The sequence below is a fragment of the Chiloscyllium plagiosum genome, chromosome 13 (assembly GCF_004010195.1).
Source record: "Chiloscyllium plagiosum isolate BGI_BamShark_2017 chromosome 13, ASM401019v2, whole genome shotgun sequence".
NCBI classification, from domain to species: domain Eukaryota; kingdom Metazoa; phylum Chordata; class Chondrichthyes; order Orectolobiformes; family Hemiscylliidae; genus Chiloscyllium; species Chiloscyllium plagiosum.
This window is the reverse complement of record NC_057722.1, coordinates 79,297,668-79,316,132: the sequence shown is the minus strand read 5'-3', so window position 1 is coordinate 79,316,132 and position 18,465 is coordinate 79,297,668. Positions and strand designations below refer to the sequence as shown.

The window sequence follows — 18,465 nt, the reverse complement described above, 5'->3', positions numbered from 1 at the left end:
AAACCGTTTCCCTGCCCAGCATATATAACTGATTTATGTCCTGCTTATCTGTTGACAGTCTTCCTCACTATCCATAACTCTTCCAATTTTCGTGTTAGAGCAGCACGGTGGCACAGTGGTTAGCACTGCTGCCTCACAGCGCCAGAGACCTGGGTTCAATTCCTGCCTCAGGCGACTGACTGACTGTGTGGAGTTTGCACATTCTGCCCGTGTCTGCGTGGGTTTCCTCCGGGTGCTCCTGGTAAATGTAGGGGAATGGGTCTGGGTGGGTTACGCTTCAGCGGGTCGGTGTGGACTTGTTGGGCAGAAGGGCCTGTTTCCACACTGTAAGTAATCTAATCTGGTTTCCTCCCACAGCCCAGAGATGTGCGGATTAGGTGAATTGGTCATGCTAAATTGCCCATAGTGTTCAGGGGGGTGTAGGTTAGGCGCATTAGTCAGCAGTAAATGTAGGGGAATGGGTCTGGGTGGGTTACTCTTCGGGGGATTGGTGTGGACGTATTGGGCTGAAGGGCCTGTTTCCACACTATATAGGGATTCTAATTTGCAAATTTACTTATCAGATCATCTCCATTTTTCATTCAAATCACATATATCTTTAAATACCTTACAAACAACAGAAGTCCTAGCACTGATCATTCTGGAGCACCACAGGCTTCCAGTCAGAAAAACACCCCTCAGCAATTACCTTCTGTTTCTTATGACCAAGCCAATTTTGTATCCAACTTAGCAACTCTCTGTGGATCCCATGTGGCATAATCTTCTGGACCAGTCCAAATGAGGAACCTTGTCAAATGCTTTGAAGTCCATGAAGACAGCATCCCCTTCCCTACTCTCATTGATCACTCAAAAAGCTCAGATTTACCAGACAAAACTTCTCTGCGCAAAAGCCATGGTGACTACCCCTAATAAGTCCACTCTGAGTAAACCTTTCCTAAACAATCTTCTACAGTGATTTCCCAACCACTGATGTAGGCTTGCTGGCCTATAATTTTCTCGATTTATCCCTGTTGTCCTCTTCAAACAAAGGAAGAACATTAGCTGTTCTCCAATCTTCTGGGATCTCGCCCATGGCTAAAGAAGATTAAAAAGATCTTTTCCTTGGCCTCCCTCAGTAACCGTGACTTCCTTACCTTAATGCTTTTAAGGCACCCAACATGACTAACTCCTTAATATTGACATGCCCTAGAATATCAACATACTCCTCTCTAATCTTACCACGATGCATGTCCTTCTCAGTGATGCAAAGTACCCATTTAAGGAACATGTCCACTTCCTATGGCTCCACACACACATACTTTCCTTTGTCCTTTAAATGGATTTACTCTTTCCCTAGCTACCCTCTTGCTTTTAAAAATGCCTTGGGGTTTTCTTTAATTCTACATGCCAGGGATGTTTCATGGCCCCTGTTAGCCCTCCTAATTCCTTACTTAAGTTCATTCCTGCTTCCTTCATATTCCTCAAGGAACTTGTCTGATTTCAGTTCCTTGTCTAATTTTAGTTTCATAAACTTTACATATGCTTCTCTTTTTCTTTGAGATTAAATTTTTGATAAATTGTCATCCAGGGTCCTCAAATCTTGCTGTCCTTATTTTTCATTTTGACCGGAATGTGCTGATCAACTGGCCTTTTAAAAGACTCCCACATATCAAACAGCCACTACCAATTTAATTTTTCCAGTTTCTTCCTATTGCTGTTGTCATTAGCTTTCCCCCCCAGTTTAGCACTTTCACTAAAGACTAGTCTTATCCATAACAATTTTAATATTTAGTCATAGTCATATAGCTGTACAGCATGGAACAGACCTTTGGTCCAACTCATCTATGCTGACCAGATATCCTAAATTCATCTAGTCCCATTTGCCAGCACTTGGCCCATATCCCCCAAACCCTTCCTATTCATATATCCATCTAGATGCCTTTTAAATGTTGCAATTGTACCAGCCTCCACCACTTGCTCTGGCAGTTCATTCCATACATGCACCACCCTCTGCATGAAAATGTTGCTCCTTAGGATCCCTTTTAAATCTTGCCCCTCTCACCTTAAACCTATGCCCTCTGGTTTTGGACACTCCCTCCCTGGGGAAAAAGATCTTGTCTATTTACCCTATCCATGCCCCTTGATTTTATAAACCTCTATAAGGTCGCCCCTTAACCTCTGTTCCAGGGAAAACTGCTTACTGATCACTGTTCCCAAAATGCTGCCCTGCTGAAACTTCAGTCACCTGGCCAGGTTCATTCACTGGTGTAAGGCCTAGTATGGCCACCTTCCCTTGCTGGGGTCTACTTAGATATTGTTTCAAGAAGTCCTGTAAACCATTTAAACCTGTTGCACTAAGGGAGTCCCAGTCAATATTGAGGAAGTTGAAGCCACCCACTACTGCAATAGGGTTGTTATCTCGAGGTTTGAAAAGATTTGTAGCTCAGGTTGAGGTTTTGGATGTAGGTTTGAACCTTCAAGCTCAGCGAGCAAACCTACATCCAGGATTGTTATATGGAGCATTTTTTTGCACTGAAGTATTGTTAATTGTATTCATTTAAGTTTCAGATTTCAATTTTCTCTAAATACCCTGCACAGGGAAGCAGATTGATCAGATGCTGAAATGTTATTTTCAGGACCGCTTCCTTAAACTACCCTCCCTCTCCCCCCAAAAAAATTCTTGTTACTTCATTTAAATGTAAATGCTAGTCCTCCACATTTTAAATGCACAAAACAGCCCATGTGCCAGAAATCTGAAATAAAAACAGAAAATTCTCAGCAAGTCTCACAGCAACTTTGGGGAGAGACTGATTTTGTTACAGATGGGTATCAATTGATGAGAAATTTATATTTCTTTTTGTCTTTGTACCTTCCCTTAAAGTAAGGGAAGAACTTGTTTTCAGTGTAATGGTTTATACACCCTCAAAGTCCCCTGAAATGCTTCAGAGCCAGTGCACTAGTTTTGAAATAAAACATTGGAAAATGTACCAGTCATTTTGCAAAAGCAAGTTACCCTCAAAAGAGGACTCTGATAACTGATCAGGTAATTTAACTGATGGTAAAGTATGTGTCACCAGACTTTAAATTTGAAATGAGTTCTGGAACTCATACAGAATGGGTAATTGATATAGTCTTGGTATACCAGTATTGGAAGCTGAGCCTATCTTGTTCACTAACTGGTTTTCTGTTCTGCATACTATGGGAGCAATTGTGCCTCAATTGTGGCAAGATTGAAGTGTTGAGCCATCTCAAATGTCCGAGTCGCACAGATGGGGAAGAAGAGTGGAAAGGCAGTTGTGATTTAAAAATAAAACAAGGGGAACAAATGAATATTTCTGCAATTCTAAATGTGAATCTCAGATGGAATGCTGCCTCCCTACTGCCTGATCAAGGATGTCACTGGCTGTAGGGCCTCTAAAGCGGCGATCCCAGACTTTCCCTCAGTGCAAAATGCCAGTTAATGTAGAAGTAAAATTATTGAGTGAATGAACATGTGGCTGGAGAAATCGGATAAGGGGGAAAGCTTTTAGATTTCGGTGGCATTAATACTAGTTCTGAGCCAGGTAGGACCTATACAAGAAGGGTGGGTTACACCTCAACGTACTGTTATGGGGAGATTCGCTCATTGTGTTGGGTAAGACTTAAACCCAAGCTTGTTGGGGGATGGGAATTGGGGAATTCAAATGGAAGGAAAATAAAAACGGTTGAGATGTAGAGCTGTCATGAATATTAGAGTGCAAGGCTGATCGGAGAAACAGATATAGCATCAAACAGTGTCAAAATAGGTAATTTTGGAAAATATGAGGCAGCAATAAAGTTACTCTGTCTGAATACATGCAACATTCACAGCAAGATAGATGGGTTGAAAAATATATAATTTGTCATTGTGGAGATATGGCTGTAAGTTGACAAAAGCTGGGAAATGAATGTTCAAAGACAATCACTGTGTAGGAAGGGTGGGCATAAAGGATCAAGAGAGAGAATGGTGCTGCGAGTTCTTAGATTGACAGGAAAAAAACTGCAGAACCTACCCGGGTGAGTTGGGAAGGTGCAGTAAATAAATAGAAGTTAATCAGTCATTGTAATTGAGGGCACAGTATAAATCAAAATTAGAGTTAATGTACCAAGGTTAGATGAAAGGCTGACCTTTCATCTATATATCATTTGGGTAAATCTAATGACCCCCAATACTGGAGGACAATTTCGTGAAATGTGTATAAGAGTTTTCTTGTGCAGTGTGTTGAAAAACCAGTTTGGCTTAGCCTATTCTACATCATGTACTACTGGATGAGAAAGGAGTAATTAATAATTTTGGAGAACTATGAAGGAAGAAGGGCAAGTTGATTATGGTGGACTGGAAAAATACATTAGAAGTTATGACTGTAAGTGAGCAATTCATAGTAGTTAACAAATTAGTACTTGGTTCATACAGCATACATTTACTTTGAGGCATCCGAACCTAATGGGAAAAGTGAGTCAACTATGGGTAGCAAAAGAAACTGTAGATCTTATTTGGTCAAAGGAGAAGCTTAAAGTAGCTGAAAAGTGGTAAGCCTCAAGTCTGGGAGCATTTTAGAATTCAACAATGGAAGAAAGAAACATATCCGACAGAATGTGGATGCACACTATCAAGAAACAAATGATCTGTAACCCTTTCTGTAGGTATATTAAAAGGAAAAGGTCAATAAAGACAAATGTAGTTCCATTACAGACAGAGACTGAATTTATAAAGAGACATGGCAGAGAAACTAAATAATTACTTTGTCTTCAGAGGATGATACAAGATATTTCCCAGAACTAGAGGTCATGACAATGAGGTATTGAAAGAAGCTAGTATTAGCAAAACAAAGGGGACTAAAAATAGGTATATCCCCAAGACTTGATGCTTGACTCCTCATAGCATTGGCACAGATGACTTTAGAGATAATGGATGCCTCGTTGATCATCCAAAATTCTATAGTTTCTACAACAATGTGATGAGATTGGAAGGTTGTAAATGTAACCTTGCTATTAAGAAAGCAGAGAGGAAAGGGAGAACCTGTTACACTGGCCCGAGCCGAGAAAATGTTAAAATCTGTTAGGATTTGGTCATTGGACTTTTAGCAAATAATGTTCTGATTGGGCAGAGTCATTGTGGATTTATGGAAGGGAAATCATGTCAGACAAATATGTTAGCATTATTTTTGAAGCTTCCTGTGGGAACCAGGGATAGGACGCAACTTGCGATATGGACCCATATATTAGATTAGTAAAGAAAATTAGTACATAGGATAGAGAGAAAAATGGGTCAAGAATTAACAGGCAGAAAGCCGTTTTAAAAAAAAATCATTCTCTGGTTGGTAGGGTAACGCAAGAATTACTGCTAGAGTTCCAGCTATTTGCAAGCTGCATCGATAATATAGATGTGACAAAAAAATGCACAATTTCCAAATTTGATGGCATAGAATGAGATGGGAATGAGTTAGTGTATGATGCAAAGAGGTTTCAAGGTGATTAATACAGGAAGATGGCAGATGAAATATAATGTGGATAAGTGTGAGGTTCTCCACTTGGAAGAGGAACAGGGGTTTTGCATTCATAAGTCACTGCATGTGCAGCAAGCAATTAGGAAGGCAAATGGAATGTTAGCTTTCTTCAGAAGAAGATTTAGAGTACAGGAGTGAAAGGTTTATGCTTCATTTTTACAGAAGTTTGAGACCACAGCTAGATGTTGTTAAGAAATAAAAACAACTTTCTGGAAAAGCTCAGCAGGTCTGGCATAATCGGTGCAGAGAAATCAGTTAACATTGCGGGTCCAGTGATCCTTCCTTCCTCGGAGTCCTCAGGAAGGATCATCAGACCTGAAGCGTTAACTCTGATTTCTCTTCACTGACACTTCCAGACCTGCTGAGCTTTTGCAGCAACTTCTGCTTTTGCTTCTGGTTTATAACATCTGCAGTTCTCTTGAGTTTTTAATTGGGTGTTGTGAAGCTTTGGTCCCCTTGGCGAAAGAAGGTTTATACTTGCCAGCGAAGGGAGTGCAGCGATAGTGAATGCAGACAAGATAGTTCCCTCGGCTGTGAATTGAAAACCAGGGGGAGGTAATCTCAGTAAGGAAAACCTATTTTGGATTGTGATGTGGAATTTCTTCAGGACTGGCTGGTGAATATTCTATACCCTAAAAGCTTAATCATTGAATATGTTCAGTGCATTGATTTATGGACTTATTGACACTAATGATATGAATGTCTGGATTGTGTAGGAAAATGATATTGAGGATGGCTAATCCATCACGATCTACAATGTCAGAACAAGCTTGAGGGGCTAAATGGCTGATGCATACGGTTCTAAATTATTTCATTCTGGGTATTTCAAGACTTGCACATTTTGTGTCTCATAAATTTTGAGGAAATCCTATGTTAACAGTTGGACTTTGATCATAAGATCTAGGAGTAAGCCATCTGGCCCTTTTGAGTTTGCTCTGCCATTCAATAAGGTCATGGCTAATGTTCTTATGGCCTCACTCCACTTACACTCAACCTCTCACTGTACCCCTTAATTCCTTCATTGTTCAAAATAAATCTCACTTCGCTTTAAAAACGTTTACTGAAATAGAGTCAACTACTTCACTGGGCAGGGAATTCCATAAACACTCAACCCTCTGGGTGAAGAAGTTCCTTCCCAATTCAATCCTTCGTCTGTTCCCCTTAATTTTGAGGCTATGCCCTCTTGATCTACTTTCACCTGCCATGGAAACATCCTGTCTACATCTATCTCATCTATTCCCTTCATATTTTTGTTTGTATAAACATTCATTCTTCTAAATTTTAATGAATATAATCCTAGCCTACTCGGTCTCTCATAAACCAACCCCCACAACTCCAGAATGTACCTAGTGAACCTCCCCTGCACCCCTCTCGTGCCAGTACATCCTTTCTCAAGTAAGGAGACTAAAATTGCACGCACTACTCCAGGTGTGGCCTCACCAGCACCCTATACAGCTGCAACATAACCCCCTGCTTTTAAACTCAAACCCTTTAGCAATGAAGGACAAAATTCCATTTGCCTTCTGAATTAACTGTGGTACCTGCAGAACAACCCTCTGTGATTCATGGACAAGGACACCCAGGTCCCTCTGCAGAACAGCATGCTGCAACCTTTTACCATTCGAGTAATTGTCCTTTTTACTGTTACTCCTACCAAAATGGCTGACTTCACATTTATTAACATTGCATTTCATCAGCCAGACCTTTGCCCACCCACTTAAAGTATCTATGGTCTTCTGCAAAGTTTCACAGTCCTCTGCACACTTTGTTCTGCTACTCATCTTCGTGTCATCTGTAAACTTTGACACACTACACGTGGTCCCCAATCCCAAATCATCTATAAATTGTGACTAGTTGTAGTCCCAACGTTGGTATGCCTCAAGGATCACTAGTTACTGACAGCCAACCAGAATAGCACTCATTCATCTACACTCTTTCTCTTTTTACTTCTTGTTGGTCAACCAATCCTGTCTTCATGCTAATACTTTACTCATCACGCCATGCATCTTTTATCTTGAGCAGCAGCCTTTTGTGAGGCACCTTGTCAAAGGCCATTTGGAAATCTAGGTACACCACATCTAGTGGGTCTCTGTTGTCCACCTTGCTCATAGCGTCATCTTAGAATTCCGAAAGATTAGTTGAGCATGACCTGCTCTTCATGAGCCCATGTTGCATCTGCCAAACGGGACAGTGATGTGCAAAGTCTCATGTCTAAGCTGCCTTACTTTATTTTTAACTTATTGACTGGCAATAAACCAAAACAGCCAATGGAGTTGTATACAAACCAAAAATGTAAATGGTGTCAAGTGAAGCTTTCTAAAAACTTGCATGTCTGGCATACCAGAATATTGAGTGGAAAATCTCTTTCCAAAGTGCTAGTCGTTTGGTGCCAATGCTGGATGTAAAAATTGATCTGGATGTGTAAGTGACACTTTTATCTGTGAAACATTTTGTTTCTTGTTTAGGTTAGTCTACACAGTAAATTTGTTTCAGGAAGTCTTTATAAATTCAATATGTCAAACAATTGGGTGTAAAGCTTGGTAATAAAAGGTTGGCTCTATATGAAGTTCTGCTGTGGGCTTTCCTCACAGGCCACATGGTTCATTTCAGTTTGCTTGAACTACTCCCAAGAATAGAACATTGACACAAAATGTCACTAAGTTTAAAAGTGCGCTTCTGTGTTGGCTGCAGTGTTGCTGTGTAAAATTGATCCTTCAAAACCTCTTGGAAGTAGTCCAGCTTACATCAACGCATTCATTTGGACTGACGAGGATGTTGCTGTCAAAAGCATGACATGTAAAATCACTGATAAGATATTGGTACTTTTGAATTGTTTCTTTTTCCACATCTTCGGGAATTTTAACACAAAAACAACATTAACTGGTAATTTGTCGTATTGCAGTTTCTAGAACAGTGTATAAAATAGGAGGAGAAAGTGAGGTCTGCAGATGCTGGAGATCAAAGTTGAAACTTTATTGCTGGAACAGCACAGCAGGTCAGGCAGCATCCAGGGAACAGGAGATTCGACGTTTCGGGCACAGGCCCTTCTTCAGGAATGGAGTCCTTTTTTAAAAAAAAACAGAAGTTTCAGGAAAAGTTCAGCAGGTCTGGCAGCATCTGTGAAGAGAAATTAGAGCTAATGATTTGGGTCTGGTGTACCTCCCTCAGAACTGATGGTAGCTGGAAAAATATTGGTTTATATGCAGAAGATAAAAGGATAAACAATGGATGGGGAAAGAGCCCAAAAAGAGAAGAACAGTTGGACAGACAAAGGAGTAGATAACGATCTGGCCAAGAGGATGAAGAGCTGTCAGTGGAGTCCGTTTGTGGCTAATAGGTGGTGTGTAATGATTGAGTCCACTTTACCTAGCTAATTGTAATAACCCAGGACCTTTTGTGTTGTGACAAGGAAATACTACCATTCTTAACAATGATGAAACTCATCTACTTTTTCAGACGATTGAGTGATGTCTTAAAAAGGAAAAGATTGCCAAAACGTGTAACCAGGAGGACGAAGTATTCACCTCCAAGAGATGATGAAAAAGTAGACAATCAAGGTAGGACTTGTAAATTATCATGATACATTACAGGTAGTGAAAATAAAATTGTCACTTTGAATTTGCCTATATTCTTGCTGTTGTATCGCTGAGAGAAAACATGGTGTTGAGACATTGTTATCCTTGTGGAGACCGATAAATTGAACTTTTGAATTTTCACCAACTGACTGGAAGGATCACATGACAAGCTAGGAGAAAGTGAGGACTGCAGATGCTGGAGATCAGAGCTGAAAAATGTGTTGCTGGAAAAGCGCAGCAGGTCAGGCAGCATCCAAGAAGCAGGAGAATCGACGTTTCGGGCATAAGCCGTTCTGCGCTTTTCCAGCAACACACTTTTTCAGCTCACATGACAAGCTATCAAGTTCTAACATACTGTAACAAACTAGAAGCAGTGTTGGCTAAGTATTTAATTCAGCTATTGATGGTGTAAATTACAGCCATGTTCCCCTGCTTAACTTATTAAAAAATAAAACAAGTTAGCATTCCCTTCTGCCATTGTACTTTACTCTGTCCTTCAAATGAATGTTTCATTTTCCAGGAACAGCTATTCTCAGCTCCCAATGACCTGCTTGCTTTTTTCCCTTTCTTGTAACTTGTAATACCCAAACTGACTTCCATAGCCACAGTAACCCTGGAGATTTTTCCAGCTAGTCAAAGCTAGTTAATGTTAAAGCCTCCTTTAAATTTCACAAGCTTAGTCTGCTTAATCTGAATACAAACTCCCATGTGCTTTCAGCGCAGCAAAGGATAAAGATCGCATTTGAATAAAGGGGCATTTTGCAAGAGACCCCTTTCTCACTGTTTTCGCTCTGATCCTCTCAGGTTGTCTTCTGAGAAGTTCAAATCAATATTAAAAATGACTTGCTATGAACATCCCACCTCCCCGCCCTCAATTCACAAGGCAGTGTGAATACGTGAACCTTGTATCTGGGTGAGATGGTAATTAGCTATCCTCTAGATCTGCAGAGACAGACTGCTGTGATTAGTATGGTAGCTGAAGCTGTAAATCTGTAACTCCTGTTTGCTTTTCAAACATTCAAGAAGTATGCAATAAATGGGTCTGTTAAGTACAACTTGCTTGCCTGAAAGTTCAAATCCACCATCCCCTTGTTTTTAATGTGTGTGATGCACTCTGAGGTTCTATCATGTGGTCATTGGCCCAGATTCTCAGTGGTTTAGGCATGAACAAAGTAGATAAAATTGGGGTTGTGTTTGAGAACTCATCTGGATACATCAGGGCTCACTTTCCACTTGGTTGCATTTTTACTTTAGTTTGCTTAATGATGTGTACCATTTTACACTGAATTTTTAAACAAGTTGCATTGAATTTCAGCTTGTCACAATTGACTGATGTTCGATGAGTGTTGAAGCAGGTTTGATTGCGCTACAAGTGACCAATATAAGATTGTGCTTCATGACATATTGACTGTTTTGTTTCAGGCACCTATCCGGCATTTTTCTTTTCTTTTTGAGAAGACAATTAAATTTGACAAAAATATCCTTTTGGAAAATTGTTAGCAAAGCATTGTCTCATTGCTAACATTTATTTTTATTTTATATAGCAAAGAGTCCAACAGCCACCCAGTCTCCTAAATCTTCCTTTCTTGCAAGCTTAAATCCTAAAACATGGGGAAGGCTAAGCACACAGACCAATAGCAACAACGCAGAACCAGCACGCACCGCTGGTGTTAGTGGCATTGCACGGGTCACCCCAAAAGACACCATGGCCAACAACAGGTATTTGATTATTCATTTCTAATTCCCCTGTGGGGAATTGTGTAAGAGACATAAAGTTGAATTGCTTTTTCTGAATAAATTATGTAAGTTCAATATGATGTTTGGTCTCTCTTGCTTAGAGTAACTTGAGAACCAATATTGCATTCATTTCAGTACTGTATACACTATGCACAAATTAGTTTATCACTGACATGGTTTAATTTTGTAGATAATAGCATGAAGTAATCTAAATGCTCCTAATAACTGTTCAGTTTCTTCGATCTGTTCAAAGTCCATGAATTGTTTTTGTACAAGGTTGGCATATGATGTGTTAAGACATAACCCAGTTCACTAAGAGGGTGAGGGCCAACATCAATAGCATAATAATTTATTGTCACTACTACTTTTACAAAAAAAAAGTCAAAAGTGTTTAAGTTGCCATACCACAGCAGTTATATGGATGAAAATAAACTTGGTCAAGCAAATTGGAATTAGCATGGCAGAGAGAACTGGAATTAGTCATTGGATTGTCTTTAGAGTGTGTACTGTTATTCTTTGCCTGAGGGAGACTAGGTAGGCAAATAAATCTTCGGCTTGCTGGATTGCTGCGAACATTTAAGTGCAAGGTGAAACAGGAAAACAAGGATGCCTATGACAGATGTTAGCTTAATATGTGAGAATTGAGTTGAAATTGAACATTCAGAAGATGTGTGGTGAAAAAAAGAAGCAAAAACAAAGGAAACTGGCAGCTACATAAAAGGGAATTCTGAAGTCTTTGAGAAGTGTGTAAGTAATTTTCTAAGTTTGTGTTGGTAGTATCCCTACCTGTGATCCAGGAGGTCCAGATTCAAGTCCCACCTGCTCCAGATGTGTGTAATGACATCTCTGAACAGATTGAGACAATATCAATAGGTATCTTCAGAAAATCCCAAACTAACTTCACAGTAACAACTCAGGAAGTCTTCTGCTGGCTATGTGAACATAAGTCTTTCAGTGTTCTGAAATTTCGACAGGTCCTGCCTCTTCAAATGGAGAATGAGCTTCCACATGCGTGATGTTTGGTCTTTCATGGAACATAGGCTTTTTCCTTTGCTGTTCAGGCAGAGCTGCTGTTTTCTCTGTCTGTGTTATTAAGATTCTCCTTCCTGTCCAGGATCTCTGTTTGATTTGAATCTGATTTCCACAGCAATGTGTTTAACATTTACCCCTCTGGCGAGGTGTGAAGGCTGACCTTTGAGTTTGAGTCAGGCTTGCTCAAAGCCTCCCTGTGCTGAAGCCAACCAAATCTCTCTGGGTTACCATGAAGCAGACATCAGCAGGCCATCACATGACAACTTCTACTGCACCATTTCACTTAGATTTAAGAGACTCTTAAACATAACTGTCTTTAAAACTATCATACTCAAAACTACCATACTGAAACAAGCTAGTTAGCATTGCCCAATTTTCATAATCATATCATTTAATCTGACACCCACAAGCCCCTGTCCACAGTTTTTCATTTCCTTTTGTGACTTAAGGAGATGTTCCTTTGCTGTTGACAATAGTTTCCCCCTCTTCTGGGAATTAAAAAGGAAAGGTGCTGATCAAAATGCAATAAATGTGTACATGTATTTTTAGCAGTGTAAAACGTCTATTCTAGTTTTTTCCCCATTGAAGTAAGCAGGATTTATACATGAAGGAGGAGAAAGTGAGGTCTGCAGATGCTGGAGATCAGAGCTGAAAATGTGTTGCTGGAAAAGCGCAGCAGGTCAGGCAGCATCCAGGGAACAGGAGATGTTCCCTGGATGCTGCCTGACCTGCTGCTCTTTTCCAGCAACACATTTTCAGCTTTATACATGAAGGAAAAACCCTTTGGAAAGAATCCTGAAAAATGTCCTTTATTTAGACTAATGTCAAGCATTGCTGCTACACTGGAGGGGGAAGAACATTTTGGTATGTTTTAGTGCTGGCTTTGGATTGTGAAATAACTTTTTTTTCACCCCCAGAGAGAAGATAAAAGTCTGGATAAAGGAGCAAGCCCATAAGTTTGTTGATCGTTACTTCACCTCAGAAAATGTAGATGCAAGCAATCCAGCACTGAATGTACTTCAGAGACTATGCTGTGCCACTGAACAACTCAGTTTGCAGGTCTGTATCAATCATTTTTGAAATGCTTTGACTGCTTAGTTTGAATAATTGGCTGCAACTTGAAATGGGTTCATGTCACTCACCTAACGTTGTCATTATTAAATACATTTGAATACTACCAGTTACAATCTTTGCACACAGATACAGTTGACCGTCAACTGCATCTATGCATCTCAATTTTATAGATTTCTATCAAGAATCCCCTCAGCCTCTGCCAGTCTAGAGAAGAAAATCCACATTTTTCTAGCCTCTCCTTATAGCTGGTACCCTTTAATCCAGGCAGCACCATAGTAAACTATTTCAATACCCTTTCCCAAGCCCTCCACACCCTTCCTGTAATGTGACAACTAGAATTGAACGCAATGCTCTGTGGAGCTTAACCAAACCCTTATAAAGCCACAACATGATACTGTGGCTCTTGTACTCACTTGCTTTTATTGGTCAGAGAAGTATGTCATATGCTGACTTTACTACCCTATCTACTTGTGTAGCCACTTTCAGGGAGCTATGGACTTGAACCCCAAGATCCCTCTGTACATTAAGGCTGTTCATGGTCCTGGTCCTGCCATTTACTGTATACATTTCCTTAACATTTGATCTCCAAAGTGCAGCACCTCACACTTACCCAGATTAAACTCCATCTGCCATTTCTCCACCTCTATCTGCAACTGACCTTTATCCCACTATCCTATGAATTGCTGGAGAAAATCACCTATTTTTGCCTCAGGATATCCCAAGCACTTTAGGCAGCCATGGTTTTTAATCACTCTTGTAATATGGGGCCTTCAACCAATTTGAGTGCAGCTCAGTGGGAAACATCACCAGATAATCCATTTTACTGATTTTGGTTGAGGTTTGTAAAATGAGTCTGATGTTGTGGTAATATCACTAGACTAGTAATCCCGAACACAAGACAATTTGTTCTGAGGGCATGGATTTGAATTCCATCACAATGACGACATTTGAATTAAATAAAAGTAATCTGGAATACAAGCAAATCTAATTGTGATCATGTAACTGCTGTATATTAATGCACTCATGTGCTTTGGGAAGGAAATTTGCCATCCTTACCCAACCCATCCTTTTTATGACTCCAGATTCTTAACTACCTGATGGGCAATAAATGCTAGACTAACCAGTGGTACCCACATCCCATGAACAGATACCAGTGCCATGGTATCTTCTGCATTGTTTGAGAAAACCAATGGGGTTTCAATTTGATGTCTGCAACAGTAGTTTAGTTCTAGATTAGATTACTTAGTGTGGAAACAGGCCTTCTTGCCCAACAAGTCCACACCGACCCACCGAAGCGCAACCCACCCATTCCCCTACATTTACCCCTTTACCTAACACTATGGGCAATTTAGCATGGCCAATTCACCGGATCTGCCCATCTTTGGACTGTGGGAGGAAACCGGAGCACCCGGAGGAAACCCACGCAGACACGGGGAGAACGTGCAAACTCCACATAGTCAGTCGCCTGAGTTGGGAATTGAACCCAGGTCTCTGGTGCTGTGAGGCAGCAGTGCTAGCCACTGTGCCACCGTGCAGCCCACAAACTTTCACAACCAGTAAGTATTAGCACAAGTGGTTAGAGTTGGCTTGCATAAATTTAACCTAGAATTAGCTTTGAAAGTATACAAGAACCTAAGACACATTGAGCTCATTTTGCTTTAGTCTTACAAATGAGCCATGATCTTGATTGCATGTATTCTCTCCATTTTATACCTTTTGATTTGACCTTTCCTCTTCAAATGTAGCATCACCACTGATTCAGTCATGAATGTTCATGTTTTGTTGTCTTGGTCAGGTAGATTTTTAAGTCTTTCCTGCTTGAATGCCAACTTCAGATCATTTCCAAAGAAATTGGAATTTGCATCTTTCCAAACTGGGGCCTGTTATTTGTGTGGGAAAGCAAGTTCATAAGGTCCAAGTGTGTGCTGCCATCAAAACTATTAGTCACATGGAGACAAAACCAACTTAAGCTGTTTGGTCTCAGATGCCTGCTTCTTGAGTAACTTCAAGGCTAGTTCTAGGTTAATTCTCTGCGTGTAAACTCCACTTGTTTTTGTTTACTAAAGTAGTTCTCAACTACTGCTGCAGTGTCAGAACAACTTTCTTTTGTGCGAATGTTGCTTCTGAGTTGGATGCTACAAATTTGAGTCCCTTCTCTGGGTTTGGCTACAGAAAGATGCGTTCAAAAGACAGCCAAACAGATTTAGTATCACGTAAATCCCTCCAACATACATACCAGAGGCAGGTGGTAAGAGATTGAGTCAGTCACATGATTGAAAAGTAGTCTGACTCTCTACAACCAATATCCATAGCTCCAGACCAGAACGTGCTTGTATAAGTACATATTATGCAGCAACTCCTACTGAATGCTACATAACCAGAATTTTAACAGCTGAAGATAGAAAAATGTAAAGAAATCAAGGAAATTGGACTACTTGCTGAGATGTTTCAGCACCTGATGCTGGCACAAGGTTTCAATGGTTCCAAGATATCCTACTAGGAAGGATTTTAAAAGTGAGCGGTGACGCATTTTACAAGAGGTCACAAGTCAAGGGAGCACTTGGTGAATGGCAGGACAAAGGGATCTTAAGGTGCGTGTCCACAGATTCCTGAAGACAGAAGGGTGGGCTAATAGAGTGGATAAGAAAGCACCCAGGATACTTGCCTTTTATCAGTTGTGGCAAAGATTATATGGGTATGGGTGTTATGATGGAATTGTACAAAACTTTGGTTAGGCCGCAGCTGGTGTGGTGGTCACGGCACTTATAGGAAGGAGTGCAGAGGAGATTCACGAAGATGTTGCCGGAGGTAAAGCAGTTTAACCTGAAAGAGAAGCTGGATAAGTTCAGATTGTTGTTCCTTGGAGCAGAGAAGGTTGAGGTGAGACCTGAGGTGTATAGAGTCGTAGAGTCCTACAGCATGGAGACATTTCCCTGCACTTGGCCCATATCCTTCTAATCTTTTCCTAGCCACTTATTTGTCCAAATGGCTTTTAAATGTTGATAATATGCTTGCCTCAACCACATCTGCTGGCAGCTCATTCTATATGCGTACCACCCTCTGCTTAAGAAGAAAAGTTGCCCCTCAGATTCCATCTTATTCTTTTCCCTCTAACCTTAAACTGATGCCCTCCAATCCTTGATTCCCCAACCCTGGGAAAAAGACTGAGTGTATTCACCCTATACATGCCTCTCATAATCTTATATGTCTTTATAAGGTCTCCTATGCTCTCAAGATAGAAGTCCTAGCTTGTCCAATCTCTCCCTATAACTCAGGCAATTGAGTCTAGGCAACATCCTTGTAAATTTCTTCTGCACTCTTTCCAAAACTGAACACAATACTCCAAGTGACAGCCTCACCAATATCCTGTACAACTGCAACATATCTTCTGTACACAGCACCTTGACTGATGAAGGCCAGTGTACCGAAAGCCCCTTCATTGTCCTGTCTACCTGTGACTCCACTTTTGGAGGAATGCAAACCTGAACTCCAAGATCTCTGTTCCACTGCAAGGCCCTACCATTCAACATGAAACTCCTATCTTGATTTGACTTTGAAAAATGCAAGACTTATCTCTGTTAAACTCCCTTTGCCATTTCTCAGCCCACTTGCCCAGCTGATCAAGATCATAGAGTCAGAGAGATGTACAGCATGGAAACAGACCCTTTGGTCGAACTCGTCCATGCTGACCACACATCCTAAATTAATCTAGTCCCATTTGCCAACATTTGGCCCATGTCCTGCTAACCCTTCCGATTCATTTACCATTCCAGATTGTCTTTTAAATGTTGTAACTGTACCAGTCTCCACCACTATCTCTGGCAGCTCATTCCATACCCTTTGCATGAAAAATTTGTCTCTTAGGTCCCTTTTAAGTCTTTCCCCTAAATCTTTGCCCTCAAGTTCTGGACTCCCCAACCCAGGGAAAAGACCTTGTCTATTTACCCTATCCATGCCTCTCCTATTGTTATAAACTTCTATACGGTCACCCATCAGCCTCTGAAGCTTCAGAGAAAACAGCCCCAGCCTATTCAGCCTCTCCATATAGCTCAAACCCTCTAACCCTGTAACGTCCTTGTAAGTCTTTTCTGAGCCCTTTCAAGTTTCATAGCATCCTCCCGATACAAGGGAGACCAGAATTGCGCACAGTCTTCCAAAAGTGGCCTAACCAATGTCCTGTACAGCTGCAACATGAGCTCCCAATTCCTATACTCCATGCTCTGTCCAGTAAAGGAAAGCATACCAAATGCCATTTTCACTGCCCTATCTACCTGAGACTCCACTATCAAGGAGCTATGAACCTGCACTCTAAGGTCTGTTTGTTCAGCAACACTCCTCAGAACTTTACCATTAAGTGTATAAGACCTGCTTTGATTTGTCTTTCTAAATGCAGCACTTCACATTTATCTAAATTAATCTCCATCTGCCACTCCTTGGCCCATTGGCCCACCTGATCAAGGTCCTGTTGTTCTCTGAGGTAACCTTCTTTGCTGTCCAGGACATCTACAATTTTGGTGTCATCTGCTAACTTCGTAACCGCACCTATATTCCCATCTAAATCATTTATATAAATGATGAAAAGCAATGGACCCAGCACCGATCCTTGTGGCACACCACTGGTCGCAGTCTGAAAAGCAATCCTCCATCACCACCCTCCGTTTTCTAACTTCGAGCCAGTTCCATATCCAAATGGCTAGTTCTCCCTGTCTTCCATGTGATCTAACCTTGCTAACCAGTCTGTAATGAACCTTGTCGAATGCCTTACTGAATGAAGTCACTGATCCCTTGGAGCACTCGACAAATCACAGATCTCCAATCCAACAAGCATCCTTCCACTATAGATCACGTCCACTGATCTGCCCTCATCAATCCTCTTTATTACTTCAAAAAACCCAATCAAATTAGTGAGACACTATTTCCCACGCACAAAGCCATGTTGACTATCCCATATCAGTCCTTGCCCTTCCAAATACATGTGCATCCTGTCCCTCCGGATTCCCTCCAACAACTTGCTTATCATCGATGTCAGGCTCACCAGTCTATAGTTCCATGGCTATTCCTTACCATCTTCCTTAAATAGTGGCACCATGTTGGCCAACCTCCAGTCCTCCTGCACCTCACCTGTGACTATCGATGATCCAAATCTCTTAGCAAGGGGCCCACCTTACCCAGCTTCCCTCCGGTGTTGGTGCTGGGCCTATTACTTTGTTATTGATACCAATGATTAGGATGAGAATGTACAAGGCGTTACTAGTAAGTTAGTTGATGGCAGTATCGTGGACAGTGAGGAAGGTTCTCAGAAATTGCAGCAGGACCTGATAGCTTTCCTCACTGTCCATGATGCCACCTATTTTAATCTCATCAGCAGTCACAGGCCTCCAGTCTGATGAGCATCCAGGTGGAACCTTATCAAAGGCATATAGACTACGTCTACCACCCTGCTGTCGTCAACCTTCCTGTTCACTTCTTTAAAGAGCTCTTCACAAATTTGTGAGGCATGATCTCCATTCACAAAGCCATGCTGACTATTCCTAATCAAACCC

The 18,465-nt window shown here is 41.0% G+C and overlaps 1 protein-coding gene across 11 annotated transcripts in view; it reads left to right on the top strand.

Annotated features, from left to right (window-relative positions):
* trip12 (thyroid hormone receptor interactor 12) overlaps positions 1-18,465 on the top strand; it is a 218,931-nt gene that overhangs the window by 138,647 nt on the left and 61,819 nt on the right. For all 11 annotated transcript variants that reach the window (XM_043702805.1, XM_043702803.1, XM_043702807.1 and 8 more), the window contains 3 exons: positions 8,961-9,061; positions 10,624-10,798; positions 12,766-12,907. In XM_043702805.1, the coding sequence (XP_043558740.1) occupies positions 8,961-9,061; positions 10,624-10,798; positions 12,766-12,907 (418 nt within the window). The remainder of the gene's footprint in view (positions 1-8,960; positions 9,062-10,623; positions 10,799-12,765; positions 12,908-18,465) is intronic.